Genomic DNA, 21,374 nt, shown 5'->3' on the forward strand with positions numbered 1-21,374 from the left:
GCGGCTGGGGGAGGCGGGGCGGAGGGCGGGGTTAGAGATGGAGGGGAAGGAGGAGATGCAGCTGGGGAGGCGGGGTGGAGGGCGGGGTTAGAGATGGAGGGGAAGGGGTGCGGCTGGGGGAGGCGGGGTGGAGAGCGGGGTTAGAGATGGAGGGGAGCCGGCGCCGTGGCTCAACAGGCTAATCCTCCGCCTTGCGGCGCCGGCACACCGGGTTCTAGTCCCGGTCGGGGCACCGATCCTGTCCCGGTTGCCCCTCTTCCAGGCCAGCTCTCTGCTGTGGCCAGGGAGTGCAGTGGAGGATGGCCCAAGTCCTTGGGCCCTGCACCCCATGGGAGACCAGGAGAAGCACCTGGCTCCTGCCATCGGATCAGCGCGGTGCGCCGGCCGCAGCGCGCTACCGCGGCGGCCATTGGAGGGTGAACCAACGGCAAAAGGAAGACCTTTGTCTCTATCTCTCTCTCACTGTCCACTCTGCCTGTCAAAAATAAAAAAAATAAAAAAATAAAAAAAATTAAAAAAAAAAAAGATGGAGGGGAAGGAGGAGATGTGGCTGGGGAGGCGGGGCGGAGGGCGGGGTTAGAGATGAGGGGAAGGGGTGCGGCTGGGGAGGCAGAGCGGAGGGCGGGGTTAGAGATGGAGGGGAAGGAGGGGATGTGGCTGGGGGCGGGGCGGAGGGCGGGGTTAGAGATGGAGGGGAAGGGGTGCGGCTGGGGGGGCGGGGCGGAGGGCGGTGCTAGTTTGCTGCCTGTCACACCCCCCACACTAGAGACTTAAGACAACACCTATCTCACAGTGGCCACGGAGCCACAGCTCTGGCTGGTCTTGGCCAGGCTCCACTCGGATGCACGGTTTCCCGGCCGCCGTCTCATCAGAGGCTCAGTTAGGGGAAGAGCTGCCAGCCCCCCCCTGCCCGGACCACCGGCCACACACGTCCTTTCCACAGCCGGCAGAGGGCCCCCTGTTCCTCACTGGGAGGCTCTCGCTCCAGGGCCGTGAGCTGATAGACATCTGCCTTGCAAAGCCACTCTGTGTGTGACACTTTGTTATCTGTCCTTCAGTCCCCCATGTTGAATTTTAATAAACGTGCTAGGAGCAGGCGAAGGGTGCACGTTAGAAGGTGGGCGTAGGGTGCGCTGGCACTTTCTTCACTACTGAGTACCGTGCATGGGATTGGGGGTGGGTGTTGGCACAGTGGGTTAAGCTGCTGCGTCGGCTGCCCACAGCCCGGATCAAGTGCCTGGCACCGGATCTCCCTCTGCTGCCCGGCCAGCTTTCGGCTGAGACGCCTGGGAGGCAGCACGTGGTCACGGACGTGGGTTTCTATCCACGTGGGAGACCAGCATCCAGTTCTGTTGATGTGGGCACTGGCTACTGCTTGCCACACCCTGTGTCCTGCTGCTCCATCCCCATCAGGGGTCAGGGCTAAGTTCTTTTTAAAAACATTTGTTTTTTTTTTTTAATTTGAGAGGCAGGGACACACACACACACACACAGAGCTGCCACCCACTGACTCACCCTCAAATCCCCCCAGTGGCCCCCCTTGGGCTGGGGCTGAAGTTGGGTGCTGGGAACTCAATCCAGACCTCACGCGTGGGCGTCAGGATTACCGGAGCCATCACCACTGGCCCCAGGGTCTGCGTTGTTTCATGGAGTCTTCAGAATACTTGTGTCAAATCCTTTTCTTAAACATTCCCCCTGGATTTTGAGAATTCACATTAGAATCACAACGTAATTGGTGGGGAACTAGCATCAACGCAACATCATTAAAGCCATCCTGAACCCCAGTGTGTGGTGCAGTGGGCTAAGCCGCCGCTTCTGATGTCAGCATCCCGTATGGGCTCCAGTTCACATCCCGGCTGCTCCACTTCCGGTCCAGCTCTCTGCTGATGGCCTGGGAAAGCAGCAGTGGACGATGGCCCAAGTGCTTGGGCCCCTGCCACCCAGGAGACCCGCATGGAGTTCTTGGCTCCTGGCTTTGGCCTGGTCCAGCTCCAGTCATTGTGGGCGTTTGGGGAGTGAACCAGCTGATGAAATCTGTCTGTCTCTCTCTGTAACTTGGCCTTTTAACTAGGGATCAGGTTAAAACTCTGGGTGATGGTGGAGTTGGGAAGGCAGGAGTGGGGACAGAGTGGCGTTCTGGGTGGTTATTTGTTGTACGGCTCTAACCGTGGCTGAGTTGTTGGGTGGCATGGGGTGTGGTGGGTCACGGGGCTGTTAGCCACTGGTATCACAGCAGTAGTCAGGGTGGTGGGACTGAGTAGACAATTCTTAGGCACAGAGTTGAACCCACAGAAGTGGAGGCCGGAATGGCTGGGGTCAGGGTTGGGTAACAAGAACACTAATGGTGGGGGCCGGAGCTGTGGCGTAGCCAGTAAAAGCTACCACCTGCAGTGCCAGCATCTCATGTAGGTGCCAGTTCGTGTCCTGTCTGCTCCATTTCCCATCCAGCTCTCTGCTGTGGCCTGGGAAAGCAGTAGAAAATGGCCCAAATCCTTAGGCCCCTGCACCTATGTGGGAGACCTGGAAGCAGCTCCTGGCTCCTGGCTTTGGATCGGGGCAGCTCCAGCTGTTGTGGCCAATTGGGGAGTGAACCAGAGGATGGAAGACCTCTCTCTCTCTCTCTCTGCCTCTCTCTGTCTCTCCTTCTCTGTAACTCTGACTTTTTTTCTTTTCTTTTTTTTTTTCTGACAGGCAGAGTGGACAGTGAGAGAGAGAGACAGAGAGAAAGGTCTTCCTTTTCCATTGGTTCACCCTCCAATGGACTCTGCGGCCGGCACGCTGTGGCCAGTGCACCACGCTGATCTGAAGTCAGGAGCCAGGTGCCTCTCCTGGTCTCCCATGCAGGTACAGGGCCCAAGCACCTGGGCCATCCTCCACTGCACTCCCAGGCCACAGCAGAGAGCTGGCCTGGAAGAGGGGCAATCGAGACAGAATCTGGTGCCTTGACCAGGACTAGAACCCGGTGTGCCGGCGCCGCAGGCAGAGGATTAGCCTATTGAGCCGCAGCACTGGCCATAACTCTGACTTTCAAATAAAATAAATAATTCTTTAAAAAAAAAAAAAAAAAAGAACACGCGAGTGGAGGGGCCAGCCCTGTGGTGCAGCAGGTTAAGTCACGGCCTGTGATGCCAGCATCCCACATCACAGCGCTGGTTTGGGTCTCAGCCGCTCTTCTTCCAATCCAGCTTCCTGCAAATGTGCCTGGGGAGGTAGCGGAAAATGGATCGAGTGCCTGGACCCCTGCCGCCAGTGTGGTGCCACCTGTCTAGGCTCCTGGCTTCAGCTTTGCCCAGGCCTGTTGTGGGGGGTTGGGTAGTGAACCAGTAGGTGGAAGATTGCTCTCTCTCTCTGTCTCTCCCTCTCTCTGCCACTCTTTCAAATAAATACACAAATAAATCATTTTTAAGAAAAGGATGTTGGGGGCTGGTGCTGTGGCATAGCAGGTTAGCGCTGGTGTCCCATATGGGCGCCAGTTTGGGTCCCGGCTGCTCCTCTTCCGAGCCAGCTCTCTGCTGTGGCCTGGGAAAGCAGTAGAAGATGGCCCAGGTCCTTGGGCTCCTGCACCCGCGTGGAAGACCCGGAAGAGGCTCCTGGCTTTGGATGAGCTCTGTTCTTGCCGTTGCAGTCATTTGGGGAGTGAACCAGCGGAATGGAAGAGCCCTGGCTCCTGGCTGGGCCTATCCCAGCTCTGGCTGTCCTAGACATTTGAGAAGTGAACCAGAGGATGGGGTCTCTCTCTTTCTCTCCCTCTCTGTCACTCTGCCTTTCAAATACATACATTTTGGGGAAAGAATCTTGGTGGATCATTCTGGGGGTGGCTGGGCTGCTGTCCAGTCCTTAGGCTTGGAGGCGGGCAGCTGGCATGTAGGCAGGGGGCTCAGGACAGCCAGGGGCGCCGCTCGCCTGGGGCTGGCCCTGGAGGGTTGGGCTTCGTAGGATTGGCCTTGGGAACGCACAGAGCTCAGCAGGTGCTGTGGGCTGTGGCTGTGCCTGGGAACCCGCGGATGGGCCTGCTTGCCCCCGCCACCCCTGGCCTGCCCAAGAGCATGGTGGACACCACACACGCAGCGCTCACAGCTTTATTGGCCCAGATGTGGGACGGACTGCCCAACGGGCTGCCCCGTCCTGCCCCAGCCCAGCTGCGGGATCCTTGTTCCTGAGGGAGACCAGCTCCCTGCCAGCAGGGCTCAGAGGCTGCTGGGCGCCGTGGGTACCTTGGAGTCGTCCACAATCTGGCTGGAGAGGATGCCACACCTGGGCCCTGAGTCCGTCTCCCCCGAACCTCGGAACCGGCGCTTCGGACTCCGCCCTGCCTGGAACAGGGAGGCCACGTCCAACAAGGCATTCTCGATGTGCTGCCCCAGCCGGTGGGAGTCCTGGAGGAGAGAGCCGGGGAGGGAGTCCTGCAGGCTGAGGGCGGAGGGGCGGGGCCCAGACTGCCCGGTCTGAGGGGGGAGGGGCTGGGGCTGGACCCCTGGGTCTGAGGGAGGAGGGCTGGGCTGGACCCTCAGGTCTGAGGGAGGAGGGGCTGGGGCTGAACCCCTAGCTCTGAGGGAGGAGGGGCTGGACCCCTGGGTCTGAGGGAGGAGGGCTGGGGCTGGACCCCCGGGTCTGAGGGCGGAGGGCTGAGCTTGGACCCCCGGGTCTGAGGGTGGAGGCGTGTTCACGGCAGTCTCACCGTTTTTGTGCTTGACTTCCTGCTGGAGATGTGGAAGGTGATCCTGTCGTCCCCCATGAAGATGTAGGAAACCCCGTAGCCGTGGTCATCAGCCTGCAGAGGAGTGAGAAGGGCAGCAACAGTGCCACCCCCCGCCCTCAGCCCCCACCGTGCAGGACGTGAGCCGGGGCCCCCAGCGCTACTCACAGGCCCGAATCCACCTCCCGAGGAAACGTAGTCGGGGTAATTGTGAAAGTCAAACAGGTGCATCTGCTGCACAGGGACCTGGCTGGTGGACAGGTGCCACTGCTCCGAGTGAACCTGAGGGCGGGAGGCGGTCACGCGCGCCGGAAAGACCTGCGGGTCCCAGCGCCCTCCGCTCCACTCCAATCCACACATCCCTACCCCTCCCGGCCTCTGATGGCCAATTCCCCTCCCAGAATCCTTCTCTGGACCACGCCCCTCCACTGTGGCCCCACCCACCATTCCCTGGCCACGCCCCTTCCTTTCCTGGTCCTCCTCTCCCAGCGTTGCCCTCCTCGCCTGGTCTCTCCCTTTGCCGTGGACCCCCAGTTCCGGCTCTAACCCGTTCCCCGCCCCCCAACCTGGGCCAGGAAGGGAGACTGCAGGTGCAGGAATCGCGAGACGATGTAGAGTGCGAAGAGGTGGCGGTCGGCCCCCTGCCCGGTCATCGCCGCCTTCAGCAGCGCCTGGTGCTTGTCCACCGCGGTGCGGAACAGGGCGAGGCACTGAGGGTCCTGCGGTGCCACGGGGTCACGCACAGAAAGGCAGGAAATGGGCTTACTGCTGCGCTCTGTGGCCAGCCCCTCCCACCTTACAGAGGGAAACTGGGGCTCAGAGTGGGGGGTCACAGAGCGAGGCGGAACCAGGGGGCCCAGAGCCCAGACTCCTCCCGCTGAACCTCAAGGCGAGGGGGAGAGAGAACAGAGCCGCCTGGGGATTTGGAGCAGAAAGATCCACACAGAGGACGACCTTGGGGGAGTAGGGCTCCCTCCGGGTGCTCCCCACGCCCTGTGCGACCCCACTACAGCACATCCCCCCTGGTGGGCTAGCTCTGTCTCTATAGCACATCCCCCCTGGTGGGCTAGCTCTGTCTCTATAGCACACCCCCCCCCACGCTGGGCTAGCTCTGTCTCTATAGCACATCCCCCCTGGTGGGCTAGCTCTGTCTCTATAGCACATCCCCCCTGGTGGGCTAGCTCTGTCTCTATAGCACACCCCCCCCCACGCTGGGCTAGCTCTGTCTCTATAGCACATCTCCCCTGGTGGGCTAGCTCTGTCTCTATAGCACACACCCCCCCCCCACGCTGGGCTAGCTCTGTCTCTATAGCACATGCCCCCTCTACGCTGGGCTAGCTCTGTCTCTATAGCACATTCCCCCTCTACGCTGGGCTAGCTCTGTCTCTATAGCACATCCCCCCTGGTGGGCTAGCTCTGTCTCTATAGCACATCCCCCCCTATGCCTGGCTACCTCTATGTCTATAGCACATCACCCCCCAGGTGGGCTAGCTCTGTCTCTATAGCACATCCTCTCCCACCCACTGCCGGGCTAGCTCTGTCTCTATAGCACATCACCCCCGCTCACCACCGGGCTAGCTCTGTCTCTATAGCACATCCTCTCCCACCCACTGCCGGGCTAGCTCTGTCTCTATAGCACATCCCCCCCCCCCCACGCTGGGCTAGCTCTGTCTATAGCACATCCCCCCCCCCCCCCACCGCTGGGCTAGCTCTGTCTCTATAGCACATCCCCCCCCTACCCCAGGCTAGCTCTGTCTCTACAGCACATCACCCCCGCTCACCACCGGGCTAGCTCTGTCTCTATAGCACATCACCCCCCTGGTGGGCTAGCTCTGTCTCAATAGCATATCCCCCCCTGGTGGGCTAGCTCTCTCTCTATAGCACACCACCCCCCCACTGCCGGGCTAGCTCTGTCTCTATAGCACATCCCCCCTGGTGGGCTAGCTCTGTCTCTATAGCACACCACCCCCCCACTGCTGGGCTAGCTCTGTCTCTATAGCACATCACCCCCCCACACGCTGGGCTAGCTCTGTCTCAATAGCACATCCCCCCCTGGTGGGCTAGCTCTGTCTCTATAGCACACCACCCCCCCACTGCCGGGCTAGCTCTGTCTCTATAGCACATCACCCCCGCTCACCACCGGGCTAGCTCTGTCTCTATAGCACACCACCCCCCCACTGCTGGGCTAGCTCTGTCTCTATAGCACATCACCCCCCTGGTGGGCTAGCTCTGTCTCAATAGCACATCCCCCCCGGTGGGCTAGCTCTGTCTCTATAGCACACCACCCCCCCACTGCCGGGCTAGCTCTGTCTCTATAGCACATCCCCCCCACACACGCTGGGCTAGCTCTGTCTCTATAGCACACCACCCCCCCACTGCCGTGCTAGCTCTGTCTCTATAGCACATCACCCCCGCTCACCACCGGGCTAGCTCTGTCTCTATAGCACACCACCCCCCCACTGCTGGGCTAGCTCTGTCTCTATAGCACATCACCCCCCTGGTGGGCTAGCTCTGTCTCAATAGCACATCCCCCCCGGTGGGCTAGCTCTGTCTCTATAGCACACCACCCCCCCACTGCCGGGCTAGCTCTGTCTCTATAGCACATCCCCCCCCCACACGCTGGGCTAGCTCTGTCTCAATAGCACATCCCCCCCTGGTGGGCTAGCTCTGTCTCTATAGCACACCACCCCCCCACTGCCGGGCTAGCTCTGTCTCTACAGCACATCACCCCCGCTCACCACCGGGCTAGCTCTGTCTCTATAGCACACCACCCCCCCACTGCTGGGCTAGCTCTGTCTCTATAGCACATCACCCCCCTGGTGGGCTAGCTCTGTCTCAATAGCACATCCCCCCCGGTGGGCTAGCTCTGTCTCTATAGCACACCACCCCCCCACTGCCGGGCTAGCTCTGTCTCTATAGCACATCCCCCCCCCACACGCTGGGCTAGCTCTGTCTCAATAGCACATCCCCCCCTGGTGGGCTAGCTCTGTCTCTATAGCACACCACCCCCCCACTGCCCGGCTAGCTCTGTCTCTATAGCACTGGGCTCCTGCAAGTCAGAGACGAGGTCTGGCTCATTCCCTGCTCTAGGGCCCAGCCCGGAGCCTGGCCCCAGTGGGTGTCCCGGCCGTGGCCCACGCCCGCACCGTCTTCTCCTTGTCCTCCATGGCCCTCACGAAGTCACAGGCCTCCCTCGTGCAACACCGCACCGTCTCCGTCCGGCCTTCCAGGAACAAGCGTGTCATGGCCGACTCGTAAGTCAGACAGAACTGACCCCTGTCCTGGGGGACAAGGAGGGCAGGAGCCCATCAGCTGGGCTCGGGACGTCTTCACAGACCTGAGCCACATCTGCGGGGACTGCCAGCCTCCCCCTGCCCAGCAAGCATGGTTGGGAGACAGAAATCAAAGATGGCGATGACCAAGTGGAGTCACTGAGGTTGGCTCAAGAGCCAGGCAGGGGCCAGCGCTGTGGCATAGCAGTGGGGGGTGGGGTGGGCTGCACCCACATGGGAGACCCGGAAGAAGCTCCTGACTTCAGATGGGTGCAGCTCCGGCCATTGCAGCCAACTGGGGAGTGAACTAGCGGATGGAAGACCTCTCTCTCTCTGTCTGTCTGTCTCTCTCTCTCTCCTCTCTCTGTGTAACTCTGACTTTCAAATAAATAAATAAATCTTTTTAAAGAGGAGCCAGGCAGTGCAGGCTCAGGGGACCGAGGCACTGAGGGGCGGGGTGGGGAGTCCAGCTGACCCGGAAGTGGGCCAGCTGCAAGGCCATCTGGATGAAGCTGTCGGAAGAGAGGTGGCAGCGCCGGATGAAGCTCTTGCCGAAGTGGGAGAAGGGGAAGACGTGGCAGTCAATGCTCCCGGACAGCGTCCTGGCTGCACTCAGCGCCAGAGAGATGGACGGGTGGATCTGCCGGGAGAGGAGGGAGCAGGGAGTGCGGGGGGCTGCAGATGGGGGCGGGGGGAGCCGGGAACGGGGCTGGGGGAAACGGACTTAGCATCAGGGTGGGACACGGAGGGGATGCCGCCGGGGCTTAATGGCGGTGGGACTGGGACCAGGCTGCGGCTCAAGCTGGTGTTGGGTACGGGATGTGGATGGGACTGAGAGGCCAGGGGATGGGGCCAGACAGAACAGGGAGGGAGTGGGGTGAGCACTGGGCTGAAGTGGGGAATGTGGCTCGGACTGGGCTGTGGGGTGGGGTTAGCAGAAGGGAGGGGCTGGGGCAGGAGGTGGGATGGAGTCCAGGTGGGCGATGGCCCAGGGGTGGAGAGGGGTCCGAGGCGAGGGTAGAGTTGGGGTTGCTGCTGGAATGGGCCGGGCTCTGAGGTTGGGTTTGAGGGTGGGGGTGGGATGGGGTGGGGGGTCGAGGACCAGGTGAGCGATGGGGAGAGGGTTGGAGTTGGGGCAGAGGTGGATCTGGGGGTAGGGTGCAGTGGGAATTTGGGGGTAGGGCTGGACTTTTAGGTTGTGCGTGGCTTGGAGGGTCTGGAACGGGGCCGATCCAGTGGCCGACATGGGGGCCGGGAGCGAGTTTCGAGTCAGGGCTGGGAGGAGAGGCCCGGAAACCCCGCCTCACCTGGTCTGGAAGGTCCCACTGCAGCCGCTGGGGCGGGGGCAGCGTGGGGTCGGGGCGGCCCTTGCAGTGGCCGTCCGCAGAGTAGCCTAGCTGGAAGCACTCGGTGGCCAGCGTGAACTGTGGACAGACAGAGGCCAGCTCGCCGGCTTGTCCTCTCCACCCGGCCCTGGCCTGCGACCAGAAACCTCCGAGGTTCACAGACAGGCGCTCGGGTTCAAGTTCACCAAGGACGGGACGGACAGCCCCAGCTGCGGTACCCAGGAGACGGGGTCCCCGGCGGCTGCCCCACCATCCCCAGACTCCGCCCACCACAGCCACCTGGGGACGGGCATTCACTCTCACCGGGTAGACCCCGGGTGGAACGTTTGCAACCAGCCCTGCCTGCCAGCCGGCTCTGTTCCCATCTCCACGCCATCTCACAGCCACCTGATCCCAGCCCCCATGCTGACCACAGGCAAATCCTGGGGGACACCTCGCTGAGCCCCAGAGTCTGTCTCTCCCGCTCCAGTCACAGGCAGAGACGCCGTGAGGTGGGCTGAAGGGTCTGAGGCTTAACAGAGCGCTTCGTGTGGGAGCTTGGGCTGCCCTGTGGGTTAGCCACGGCCAGCGACACCAGCATCCCTAGGGGCACCGGTTCAAGCCGCGGCTGCTCTGCGTCCAATCCAGCTCCCTGCGAATGCTCCTGGGAAAAGCGGCAGAAGACGGCCCACGTGCTGGGGCCCCTGCACCCACGTGTGAGACCCGGATGGAGCTCCTGGCTTCAGCCTGGCCCAGCCCCAGCTGTTGCAGCCATTTGGGGAGGGAACCAGTGGATGGAAGACCCCCCCCCTTTTTTCTGTCTCTCCATCTCTCTTCAATTCTGCCTTTCAAATAAGTACAACAAATCTTTAAAAACATAAAATAAAAGGCAAGCTCGCCAGTTGTACACAGGACAAACAGGCATGGAACAGCCAGGGCCCCCTTCCTCCCCCTCACACAGGCACCAGGGACCTCTCACCAGCCGCTCAGAGGAGTGGGGACCCCAGGGAGTACAGAAACCAAGCCCTCGTGATGTAGGGACTAAATACACAGAGGTTAAGAGTCCCGGGCTGGACAGAGGCTTAGACGATGAACAAGACTCTGGGGCTCTGTGTGCCGCCACGCGCGGCCTCGCGCCCCAGGGCTCTGGCTCTGCAGCTGCCGGCCGGGTGGCTCCAGGAAAATCGCTTCCCGTCTCTGAGCCGCAGCTTGTGCTCGGCACAGGAAAGAGTGTCCCAGGCCAGGCTCTGCCTCGCAGACCCCCCAGCATGGGAGATGGTGGCCCTTGGACATGGGGTCCCCGGGGTGGGGCGGGCTGGCACCCTACCTCCCACATGTGCCCCGAGATGGGGCAGTCGGCCCACGAGTGTTCCACGCTGAGACCCAACTTCCCGTTGGAGAAGACGATGAGGGTGAAGGATTTGTCAAACCAGCTGTGGGGGGCACACAGAGGGGTCACAGAGACCGAGGGGGGCCGGGGGCCACTTGGGGTGCTCTCTGTGGGACCTGAGTTTTGGAGAGGGGAGATGTGGGAGTCGGCTGGGGGCCTGGCGTGGGGGTCTCTAGCAGGTGGCGGCTCGGAGGGGCTCAGGAACGTGTCTGGAATTCAGAGGTTGGGGACTTACAGGGAACCTGCTGCTGGTGCCCAGGGAAGCAGCTCCACAGGCACCCAGCGTTGCTGGGAGATCTCTGGACACTGGGGACCCAGGCCTGGGGCCCCGGGGTGGGGTGGTCTTAGATTCCATTTGGAGGTCCCCCAGCCTGGGCTTCCGGGTGGAGGGGCTCCAGGTTTGTGGGTTTGGTAGCCCACAGATATGGGGTCCCAGGCTGAGAGGGTCTCTCCAGGGTTTGGGCGGCTCAGATCTGGAGTTCCCAGGCCTGGGTTCGGGGCCGGGATCCAGGGTCTGGCCGCCTTGCGCCAGGGGTGCCAGGCCCCGGGGGCTGACTCACCGGTCATGGCCCTGCCCGGCCAGCAGGGCGTGGGCGTAGGCATCCAGCGACGCCGCCGGGTTCTCTCTGGTGAGCCCCCCGGGCTCCGAGTCGAGGGACACGAAGAAGGCAGCCCCTTCCACGGCCTCCAGGGCCTCGGCCGCCCGGGTCCGCACCGACGTCCGCACCTGGGCCCACATACTCCTGTCGGCAGGTATGTGCCTGAGCCCAGCCGGCCTCCACCTGCCGGCCTGCGCCCGGCCCCCAGCCCGGCCTGCGCCCTCACCTGGGCGCCGCCGTCAGGGCGGCCAGGTGCTCCTCGTGGGGGCAGGCAGGCGAGGGGTCATCCAGGATCCGCTGGAACTGCTGCTCCAGGGCCCTCGGGGAGAGCAGGCCGGCTGGAGAGTGGGTGCCCACGCGGAAGAAGCGGCCGCGGTGGAAGACGGCCACGTGCCGGCTGTCCTGGAGGTGCCGGATGTAGTCTGGGGCGGTGAGGGCGGGGGACGGACACGTTGTAGGGAAAACGGCCCCGCTGTTCCAAGCCCCCTTTGCAGCTCCACCAGCAGGTGCTGCTATTATTATAGTCTGGGGATGGGCAACCCGAGGCTCAGAGACCAAGCCACACAGCCAGGAAGGCGGCCAGGGAGCTGCCTCCGTCAGCTGGTGGGCTCGGGGCGCGGGGCAGTGGGGGGCTCACCTTTGTCGACCCCGGGGACCCGCGTGGTGTTGAAGATCTTCTGAAACTGAGCAGAGCACAGCGGGCGCATGCCCAGCAGCAGCGTCTGCGGGAGACGGTGGGCTCGCGAGCGGCCGCGGGGGGCCCCCACCCGGCGGCCCAGGCACCCGCTGTCGTCTTACCGGGGGGATCTCCTGCCGGTTCAGGCGGTGGCGGTACAGGAGGAGGGCGTGGACGGCGTTCCCGGCCCGAGCTGCCTGCAGCGGCGTGGGTGTCACGTACAGGAAGTCCTAGGGCCAGCACGACGCCCGAGGGTGAGTCCCAAAGCTGTGGCCCCCTGCCCGTGGGCGCCCCTACAGCTGCCCCTGCCCGGCGCCCGCTCACCATCAGGTAATAGTTGCTGTTCACCATCAGTGAGTTGCGGGAGCGCAGGTACACAAACTCTTCCCACCAATCGCTGACCTAGGAGGAGGCGGGGAGACACACAGCTGGGGCAGCTGGGCTGGGGGAGGGGGAGGAGCAGGCCCTTGTGATGGGTACTGACCACACCCTCAGTGTCCCTGGGTAGGGATCAGCCGCTTCAGAGCGGGACACAGCTGTCGGCAAGGACAGGTGCGTCCACCAGGACAGGACGGACACAGAGGGAGCCCCAGGCCTGCTGTGTCGCAAAGACCACTAACGACACAAGAAGATCCGTGCGGGGCGGCGCTGTGGCGCAGTGGGTTAAGCCTCCACCTGCAGTGCCTGCATTGCATATGGAGGCCGGTTCGAGTCCCGGTTGCTCCACTCCAATCCAGCTCCCTGCTGTGGCCTGGGAAAGCAGTAGAAGATGGTCCAAGTCCCTGGGCCCCTGCACCCGGGTGGGGGACCAGGAGGAAGCTCTTGGCTCCTGGCTTTGGATCGACCTCAGCTCCAGTCGTTGTGGCCATATCTGGGGAGTGAACCAGTGAATGGAAGACCTCTCTCTCTCTCTCTCACTGTCTGTAACTCTTCCTCTCAAATAAATAAAATCTTTAAAAAAAAAAAAAAGATGATATGTGCAGAGATCTGCACTTTCCATGAACTTTTTTTTTAAGATTTACTTATTTACTTGACAGAGTTGAAGAGAGATGGGAAGGGGAGGGAGAGGGAGAGGGGAGAGGGAGAGAGAGAGAGAGAGAGATTGATTTCATCCACTGCTTGACTCCCCAAATGGCCACAACACCCAGGTCTGGGCCAGGCAGAATCCAGGAGCCTCATCCGGGTGTCCCCGTCCCCTGTGGCTTGCAGGGGCCCGAGCACTTGAGCCATCTTCCACTACTTTTCCCAGACAGCTGGACCGGAAGCGGAGCAGCCGGGACACAAACCTGCGCCCATGTGGGATGCCGGCACTGCAGGTAGAGGCTAGCCCGCCACGCCACGGCGCGGCCCCTGCAGGAACTTTGTGCAGTGCCCTCACACAGGGTCACATCCCTGCAAGAACGTGGTCAGACCATTTCGTAAAGCGATCCGGATGCCCACCGAGCTGATCTTTCTGCCCAGAGCCATTCAGCGTTCAGTGCACACTGCTGGCTCTGTGGAGTCCCACCCACAGCGGGGAGCGCTGTCAATCACGTGCCTGGAGGCAGCTAAGCGACCCTGCCCGGCCGCCCTCCAGCACACCGCGCCTTGCGCTTGGCAACACCGGCCAGCACCTCTGCAGCGTGCTGCGGACAATTGTCTTCTATTTTCCCCCCTCTCATTATACTGGAGACGCTGCAAACAGCAAAATCAAACACACACACACCCCAAACAAAACAACAAACCCAAACCCTTCCTTCTACAACCACAAAAGAGCCACAAGTGCCAGTGGGGGAGAGCAGGGGTACCAAAAAGAATCTCTGCATAGGGGCTGGCGCTGTGGTGTGGCAGGTTGGGCCTCGGCATCCCATATGGGCGCTGGTTCGAGTCCCGGCTGCTCCTCTTCCTATGCAGCTCCCTGCTAATGTGCCTGGGAAAGCAGGAGAAGATGGGCCAAGTGCTTGGGGCCCCTGCACCCACGTGGGAGACCCGGATGGAGTTCCAGGCTCCTGGCCCAGTCCCAGCCATTTGGGGAGTGAACCAGCAGATGGAAGACCTCTCCCTCTCTCTCTGTCTCTTCTCTCTCTCAACTCTGCCTTTCAAACAAATAAATAAACCTTAAAAAAAAAAAAGATCCTAAGCGATCAGAAAGAACCGTGTCCAACCATAGCTGGCCTCGTTTGTCTTCTTCACCAGGCATAAGGCATGGGTGTGTATTAGGCATGACGGTAGCCGGAGTGCCATGAGACATATATGGTGTGTGGTGTGCACGTGTGTGTGTGTGTGTGTGTGTGTAGCAGGATCTGGTCCAAGGCCAAAAAGGAAAACCCATCTTTCCAACCAGGAAAGTGTGGTCTGCGCCCCGTCCAGCCTCCATGTAGCTCCCCCAACCCCCGCCCTGCTTCTCACGTCCATCAAGACGTGCCCACCAGGACACTGCCTCCTCCCTGCCCCTCTGGCCTCCAGGCTTTCCCTCCACACCAAAGCTGCCCCTGCCCCTCCCTGCCTCCCGGACACCCCAGGAAAATGGCCACGACCCCCAGCCTGGAGTTCAGACCCCTTAAGGCCGAGCCGCTGTCCGCTCCCGTCAGAGTCAAGCTCTCCTCCCTCCCAGCCTGGGTGTCCCATTCTCCTCTTTCGCACCTTCGCCCGTGCCCTTCCTAGCTACCTGGCAGGCTCACCTTCAGTCCTCAGCTCCGACATCACCCTCCCGGGACCCTGACCCCGTCACCTGCGGAGGTGCCTGACTGCCCATATAGGATGCCGGTGCCTCAGGCCAGGGCATTAACCGCTGCGCCACAGTGCCGGCTCCTGCTCCATTTCTGATCCAGCTCTCTGCTATGGCCTGGGAAAACAGTGGAAGATGGCCCAGGTCCTTGGGCCTCTGCACCCACGTGGGAGACCCGGAAGAAGCTCCCGGCTCCTGGCTCCGGATTGGCACAGCTCTGGCCATTGCAGCCAACTGGGGAGTGAACCAGCGGATGGAAGACCTCTCTCTCTGCGTAACTCTGACTTGCAAATAAATAAATCTTTTTAAAAAATAAAATAAATAGCTAACATAGGAGCCCCTCTAGGGAAGGTGTTTGGATTTCTCAAACACTGGACAGCTAGCGCAGAATTCACACTATCTTGCGTCTGGGCTGCGGCTCAGGACCTTGGCATACGGGCGGGGCCCAGAGGGTGGGCCCTATAGGGCGAGGCTCCAATCGCGGCAGCGCCTGGGCTGGGGGCGTGGCGAGGGGGCGGGACTCACGTAATTGGACGCCCACCAGGACTTGAGGCGCAGGTACCACTGCAGCAGCGAGGCCTGCAGCTTCAGGAACTCCTGCGCCAGGACCGCCGTCCAGTCGAAGTCCTCGTCGGACAGCACGGGCCGGACAGACTCCAGGTACTGGGGGGGAGGGCGGAGGAGAGGGCCGCTCACGCCCCCAGCCCGCCCCGGCGCGCGCCCTTCCCCGGGCCCAGGCCCACCTTGCGCACGGTGTCTTGCACAGAGGGCACCGGCTGGCGCGGCAGGGAGCGCTGGTAACTGAAGAGCATGGGGTGGCGGCCGGAGAAGATGCGGACCAGGGCCTGGGGGAGAGGCCGCTCCTGGGTCACTGGGCCCCTACCTGGGGCCAGGGACCGAGGGGCGAGGCGGAGCAGGCCAGAGAGAGAGAGGCAAAGATGCCGGGGTGGGGGCGGGGACGTGGTCCCGGCAGCGGCCGGGCAGGGCTCCGCCTCTCACCCACCAGCCAGGTCTTGGTGGGTGACGACATGGCCCCGTGGGCTTCCAGAAGCCAGCCGTGATAGGACAAGAGCAGCCTCAGAGCCAGGTGCAGCGTGAAGATCAGGGCTCCCCACAAGCAGGAGGCAAACAGCGCGGCCGCCAGGGCGCCCCGGAGGCAGTGGTGCCCTCCGCCCCTGCAGGGAGAGAAGAGGGGCGGGGCTCGCTCTCCAGGCCCCTGCACGAGGCGAGGCGTTTGGCTGCGGCAGGTGCGCCTTGTAGACAGGCAGAGGGCTCCTTTCCCTTATATGAAAAGGAGCTGATTCTCTTTCACACACCACAGCATGCGGGCACCAAGCTCCCAAACTTATTTTACATGGAAATGGGTGGGTGCTTAAGAAGTGGGAGTCCCGGGGGGCTGGCAATCCTGTAGTGCCGGCATCCTGTATGGGCGCCAGTTCAAGTCCTGGCTGCTCCACTTCCAATCCAGCTCTCTGCTGCGGCCTGGGAAAACGGTGGAAGATGGGCCAAGTCCTTGGACCCCTGCACCTGCGTGGAAGACCCGGAAGAAACTCCTGGCTCCTGGCTTCAGACTGGCATAGCTCCGGCCGTTGTAGCCAATTGGGGAGTGAACTAGCAGATGGAAGACCTCTATCTCTCTCTCTTTGTAACTCTTTCAAATAAATAAATCTTTAAAAAAAAAAAAAAGTGGAGGCTCTGAGCTGGCACTGTGGAGCAGCTAAGCAACTGCCTGCAACACTAGCATCCCCTATCTGAGCACTGGTTCAAGTCCCTGCTGTTCCACTTCCGATCCAGCTCCTTGCAAATGTGCCTGGAAAAGCAGCACAAGATGGCTCCAGCAGTGCTTGGGCCCCTGCACCCGTGTGGGAGACCCGGATGGAGTTCCAGGCTCCTGGCTTCAGCCTGGCCCAGCCTTGGCCATTGTGGCCATCTGGGGGAGTGAACCAGTGGATGGAGGATCTCTTGGTCTCTCTGCCTTTCTTTTTTTTTTTTTTTTTTTTTGGAACAGGCAGAGTGGATAGTGAGAGAGAGAGAGACAGAGAGAAAGGTCTTCCTTTGCCGTTGGTTCACCCTCCAATGGCCGCTGCGGCCTGTGCACCGCGCTGATCCGATGGCAGGAGCCAGGTGCTTCTCCTGGTCTCCCATGGGGTGCAGGGCCCAAGCACTTGGGCCATCCTCCACTGCACTCCCTGGCCACAGCAAAGAGCTGGCCTGGAAGAGGGGCAACCGGGACAGAATCCGGCGCCCCGACCAGGACTAGAACCCGGTGTGCCGGCGCCGCAAGGCGGAGGATTAGCCTAGTGAGCCGCGGCGCCGGCTCTGCCTTTCTAATAAACAAAATAAATCTTGGGAAAAAGAAAACCATAAGTGGGGGTCATCATTTCTATCAAGGGCCCACTTTCCCTCCCAGATTCAAATCTTACACTGAGACCATGGTTCTCCAAGTGTGTGGCTCCGGGTGGGAGTCTATGGAAATGCAGATTTCTGGGCCCTGCCTGGACCTAGAGACAGTCTTAGGCTGGTGTGAGGCAATGAGTGTTGTTTCTAAATGAATTTGTATCTTTCCATTTTATCTGAAATGCACAGGGTCACACACACAGAAAGAGAGTGAGACATGGATCTGTTCGCTGGTTCACTCCCACAAAAGCCTACAACAGCCAGGACCAAGTTAGGAGCCCAAAACTCAATCTGGGTCTCCCATGCGGACAGCAGAGACCCGAGTCCTTGAGCCGTCACCCACTGCCTCCCAGGGCGCAGGTTAGCAGGGAACGGGACTTGGAGACAGTCAGGACTCAAGTCAATGCGGCATCGTAACCGCTGCACCCAACGCCCACCTGACAGTCAGTGTCTGAATAAGCCCAGGCGATTCCAACGCAAGCTCAGGTTCAGGAAGACGGGTCCCGAAGCGAGCAGAACTGCAATCCAACAGGTGGACGCATCTCCCCTGGACGGCCCGCGCTGGGCCACTCCCCCTCTGCAGACTGCTTAAACCCAGCCTTCCGGGAAACTTCTAGATCTGACTCCGCCCTGTGGGCCCCCCTGGGCAAGGTGCGCATTTCCCCCCCAGGACTAATGCAAGCCCTTGGTTTTGCTGCTGCGCTGTACCTAGCCTGCAAACTCCTCGAAGGCAACCGGGAGGACGCTCCTAAGGCCCCCACTCCTGCGTGCTCTGGGCACGGAGTGGCCCATCCTCTCTCAGCTCTGTCTTGACGCCTGCTCCTTGCCACTCTCTCAGCCAAGCGGCAGCCAGGCTGCAGAGTGCAGAGGCCAAGGGGAGATCGCCACCTCTCGCCCGGATGCTGCACCTTTGTTAATCCGACCAAAAGTCAGTCTCAGAAGCAGCTTCTTCCCGGCACATCCCACGGCCAGAGAGAGCTACGGGGGGTCGGCTGGGGGCCGGGGGGGGGGCCTCACCAGTCCGGCAGCAGCTCCTTGATCTTCTCCATCAGTCCCAGGGAAGGGTCGAGCTGGAGCAGCCAGGCGAGCTGGATGGCACTGAAGAGGAACAGCCAGCTAGAGGGGCTGGCGGGGAACACCCCGGTGACAACGTCATTCTGCGGGGGAGGAAAGGGCAGCCGTCTGGCGCTGTCCCCTCCAGGATGGCCGCGGCTGGTCCCGCCCTGGGGAGGCCACTCCGGAGGGGAGTGAGTGCTCATGGCAGCAAGACAAGAAGGGGCAGGGCCCTGGGGCGGCGGGTTCCTCAGCCCAAGGAAGTCGGGGAGGGCTCCCTGGAGGAGGGTAGACCTCCAAGGTGAGGCTGCCAAGAAAACAAAGGCCCCGGATGAGGGCGGGGTCTGAAGCTGGGCTCAGCCTTCTAGAACCACCTGGTCACGCAGCGAATGAGGAGTGAACCAAACTCCCAGTGCTCATGGAGCACCGGCCGCATCGCACGTGCCCTTAACAAGGGTCAACTCTTCAAATTCTAAGGACGCCCAGCCAGCCCGCCCCCTCGGCCTCTGAGGGTCCCACACCCCCAAACCCAACCAGTGTCGCTGGGACATGGTTGAAAAAGGTATTGCATCATCAGTGAGCCTGTGCAGGCTCCTGCCCCTCCCCCATCCTCTGGACAGCTGGTGCTATGGGGAGGGGCCGGTGGGGGCCGCTGGGCACAGGGGACATCTGATTCTGCAAAGGATTTCGGGTCTCCAAAGGCAGAGGTGACAGTCCAAACACTGGGTCAGGCCACACCAGGCAAAAATCGGTCTGTGAGGACAGAAATCACATCAGTGGTTGCCCTGTGGCGGAGGTGGGGAGGCTGAACACGGGCTGGAAGGAAGGTTCTAGAATGGTGGCGACGCCCGTCTTGATGAGTTGGCTCAGCGGGTGTTGTTCAGAACGTAAGGACTGTACATGTTCAAGGCTGCCTTTCTGGACGGACGTGTGTGTGACGTGTGTGTGTGTGAGGTGCACCTGTGCCTGGGTACCTCGCGCCACAGGAAGGGCATGGCCCTCTGTTATCGCTCTTTGCTGAATCGGTCCCAGGCCAAGGCCACTCACAGCTGCAACACACTCGCTTCTCTCGCAGCCGGTTTCAGGGGCTCCTCCGAGGGAGGTCACACCCCCACATCCCGCTTCCCCCACCTCCACGGAGCGCCACCTTGCTTTGCGATTTGCACCCTTATCGTCTCCCTCAGCTGAACGCGGAGCCCTGTAGCGGCAGGATTCCTTCCACCGGGTTCTCTGCTGGGTCCCCAGTGCCAACGGCAGTGCCCCCCACCCTGCAAGATGCTCTGGATGCTGCGGGGAGTGAATGGAACTGACACTGTCAAAAGCTGTGGCGGCAGGTGCCACACCCACATTCCACCCCAGAGGACCAGGTGGCTACCAAGCCGGGCGGGGAGGGGCGAGGTGCCAGGATTCCAATTCAGCCCAGCCTGACCCCACAGGTGTCCAGGACACTGCTTCGCAGACGGATGATGTGACCAGCAGGGACACTGTCCATAGATGGTGCCAGCATTCTAGAACGGGGACCCCCGGGGAAAGCCTGCTGGGCGGGGCAGCAGTGTGTAGCCACGGAGAGCAGAGATTTTGGTGAGCAGACTGGGGGTTCAGGAGGGGGGACTGCCAGACCCAGTGGGCTAGGGCCACACAGGAGCCTTCAGGGTTGGGGTAGGGGCCACTCAGCATCTTGATCTGGTCGTGGCGGTGCGGGGTTCGGGGAGGGGGCGGGAGAGGTGAACGGGGACTCTCAGAAGGCAAGACTGAGGGTCCCGGAAGTGAGCTACCCCTGATGTGGGCGCCAGCCTTCCCGCAAAGCCTGAGAGACCCCAGAAGTGGCCGAAAGTGGGCCGCGAGCATCCCGGAAGTTGGGATCTGGGTTCCCGGAAGGAAACCAACCAGCAGCCCTCACCCAGAAACGCCAGAGGTGCCTCTTCCAAGAGCGCAGGCCCGAGAGGTAGATCTCCTGCAACACCGGGGCGCTCAGCTCCACCTCCGCCCCGTCGGCGGTCAGCGAGGACCGGCAGCTCACCGCCTGGCGCGCTTCGGCCATGTCGTGCGGGAGCCCTGGGAGGAGGAGGAGGGTCGGTCCGCAGGCCCCCAGCCCCGGCTCCCGCGGACCCAGGAGTCCAGACCCCAGCCCCTCCTCCCTCAGACCCAGGGGTCCGCGCGCCCAGCCTCCCCTCCGGCAGATTCGAGAGCAGAGGACCCCGCCCGCCCACCCTCCCGGAAGCACCTGCTTCGAAGGTCGGGGTGGGAGGCCCGCAGGTGCAGGGGCGTCAGCTGGGGACCTCTGTGAACGCACAGAGGCTGCAGGCGGAGCGCGCGCGGGCCCCTCCTGCAGCGGCCGGGAGCGTGGTGCGGGGGCAGGGTCCCCCCGCCCCCCATGGAAGACTCGAGATTCGGGAGTGGGCCAGGGGGAGCTTGAGACCCGTGCGAAACTAACACAGCCGGACGCCAGCACTCTCCAGGCCTTGTCTGCTTCCCCTCCCGCAGCAGGGGTCCGGGCAGGGGATGTCCAGAAATTCATCCGCCTGGGGGGTGGCCCAGCTCCCCTCCCCCGCCCCGGACCGAGGGGAGGCCGGGAGGGCGCTACTGCGCATGCCTCGCAGCTGGGCTGCCGAGGCTGGGAGCCCGGACTGATGGAGGCTGGCACGCCGGGCCCAGCCAGGCCCCTCCCGCGCGCACCCAGGAGTGCGGGCCCTGAGGTCCGGGACTTACCGGGCCGTCAGGGGGCTGCCGCTCGGGCCCCAGGCCCCGGCCCTAAGCACGCCCCCCTCTCTCCGAGCTTGAGCGCCGGGCCCGGTTCTGGAGCTCGCATACGTCCGATCTCCGTGCGGCACGGCCACGAGTCGGTGCACGGACCTCCGAGGTCCTGCGCACCGCGGGCCAGCCGGCACCCCGAAACCTCGCTTTCTGCCTCTCGTGTGCCTGGCCGAGTATTCTGGGATCGGCTTTATCCCCGCCCCCTTCCCCTCGGCCTCCTGTTCCCGCCTCCTCCTGCGACGCGTCCAATCCTCTCCGTGCGTCCGGTCCCACCCTCAGCCTCCCCCACCGCCGGGCTCTCTACTCCTCACCGCCCCCTCTGCCCGCCGCCCGGAACCCCGTGCTCCGGGCCCCGCACCCTCTCCAGCGAGGAACTCTAGCGCACCTCTGGGTGCCAGGGCCGACGTGCGCAAGAAATGCTCCAGCAGGCTGGGTCCACGTTGGACGGCCGGGGTGGGGGTGGGGGGCTTCTGGGAGAGGAAGGGCACCCGGGTACCGCCGACCG

At 62.3% G+C, this 21,374-nt stretch overlaps 1 protein-coding gene across 2 annotated transcripts; it reads right to left on the reverse strand.

Annotated features, from left to right (window-relative positions):
• Positions 1-4,042: 4,042 nt before the first annotated feature.
• Positions 4,043-21,046, reverse strand: CPT1C (carnitine palmitoyltransferase 1C). Of its 2 annotated transcripts, none has more exons than XM_062176420.1 (19): positions 20,825-21,046; positions 20,016-20,170; positions 18,080-18,219; positions 15,669-15,840; positions 15,409-15,510; positions 15,191-15,328; positions 12,283-12,360; positions 12,081-12,188; positions 11,920-11,965; positions 11,509-11,704; positions 11,244-11,426; positions 10,621-10,726; positions 9,276-9,392; positions 8,444-8,608; positions 7,843-7,977; positions 5,263-5,415; positions 4,865-4,978; positions 4,679-4,771; positions 4,043-4,376 (listed from the first exon to the last, which is right to left on the reverse strand). In XM_062176420.1, exons 2-19 carry the CDS (start codon positions 20,154-20,156, stop codon positions 4,188-4,190), a joined length of 2,376 nt encoding a protein of 791 aa, XP_062032404.1. In that variant the 5' UTR covers positions 20,157-20,170; positions 20,825-21,046; the 3' UTR covers positions 4,043-4,187. The 2 variants fall into 2 exon arrangements, with proteins under 2 accessions (XP_062032404.1, XP_062032403.1); XM_062176419.1 differs by having other exon boundaries at positions 11,920-12,004.
• Positions 21,047-21,374: the final 328 nt, after the last annotated feature.

This window comes from Lepus europaeus, chromosome 19 (assembly GCF_033115175.1).
Source record: "Lepus europaeus isolate LE1 chromosome 19, mLepTim1.pri, whole genome shotgun sequence".
NCBI lineage: Eukaryota > Metazoa > Chordata > Mammalia > Lagomorpha > Leporidae > Lepus > Lepus europaeus.

Coding starts and splice junctions, on each gene's coding strand:
- CPT1C (XM_062176419.1), bottom strand. CDS start 20,156: ATGGCCGAAGCGCGCCAGGCGGTGAGCTGCCGGTCCTCGCTGACCGCC. Junction 15,329..15,408: donor TGCAAGACACCGTGCGCAAG/GTGGGCCTGGGC, acceptor CCTCCCCCCCAG/TACCTGGAGTCTGTCCGGCC. Junction 4,377..4,678: donor GGAAGTCAAGCACAAAAACG/GTGAGACTGCCG, acceptor TCTCTCCTCCAG/GACTCCCACCGGCTGGGGCA.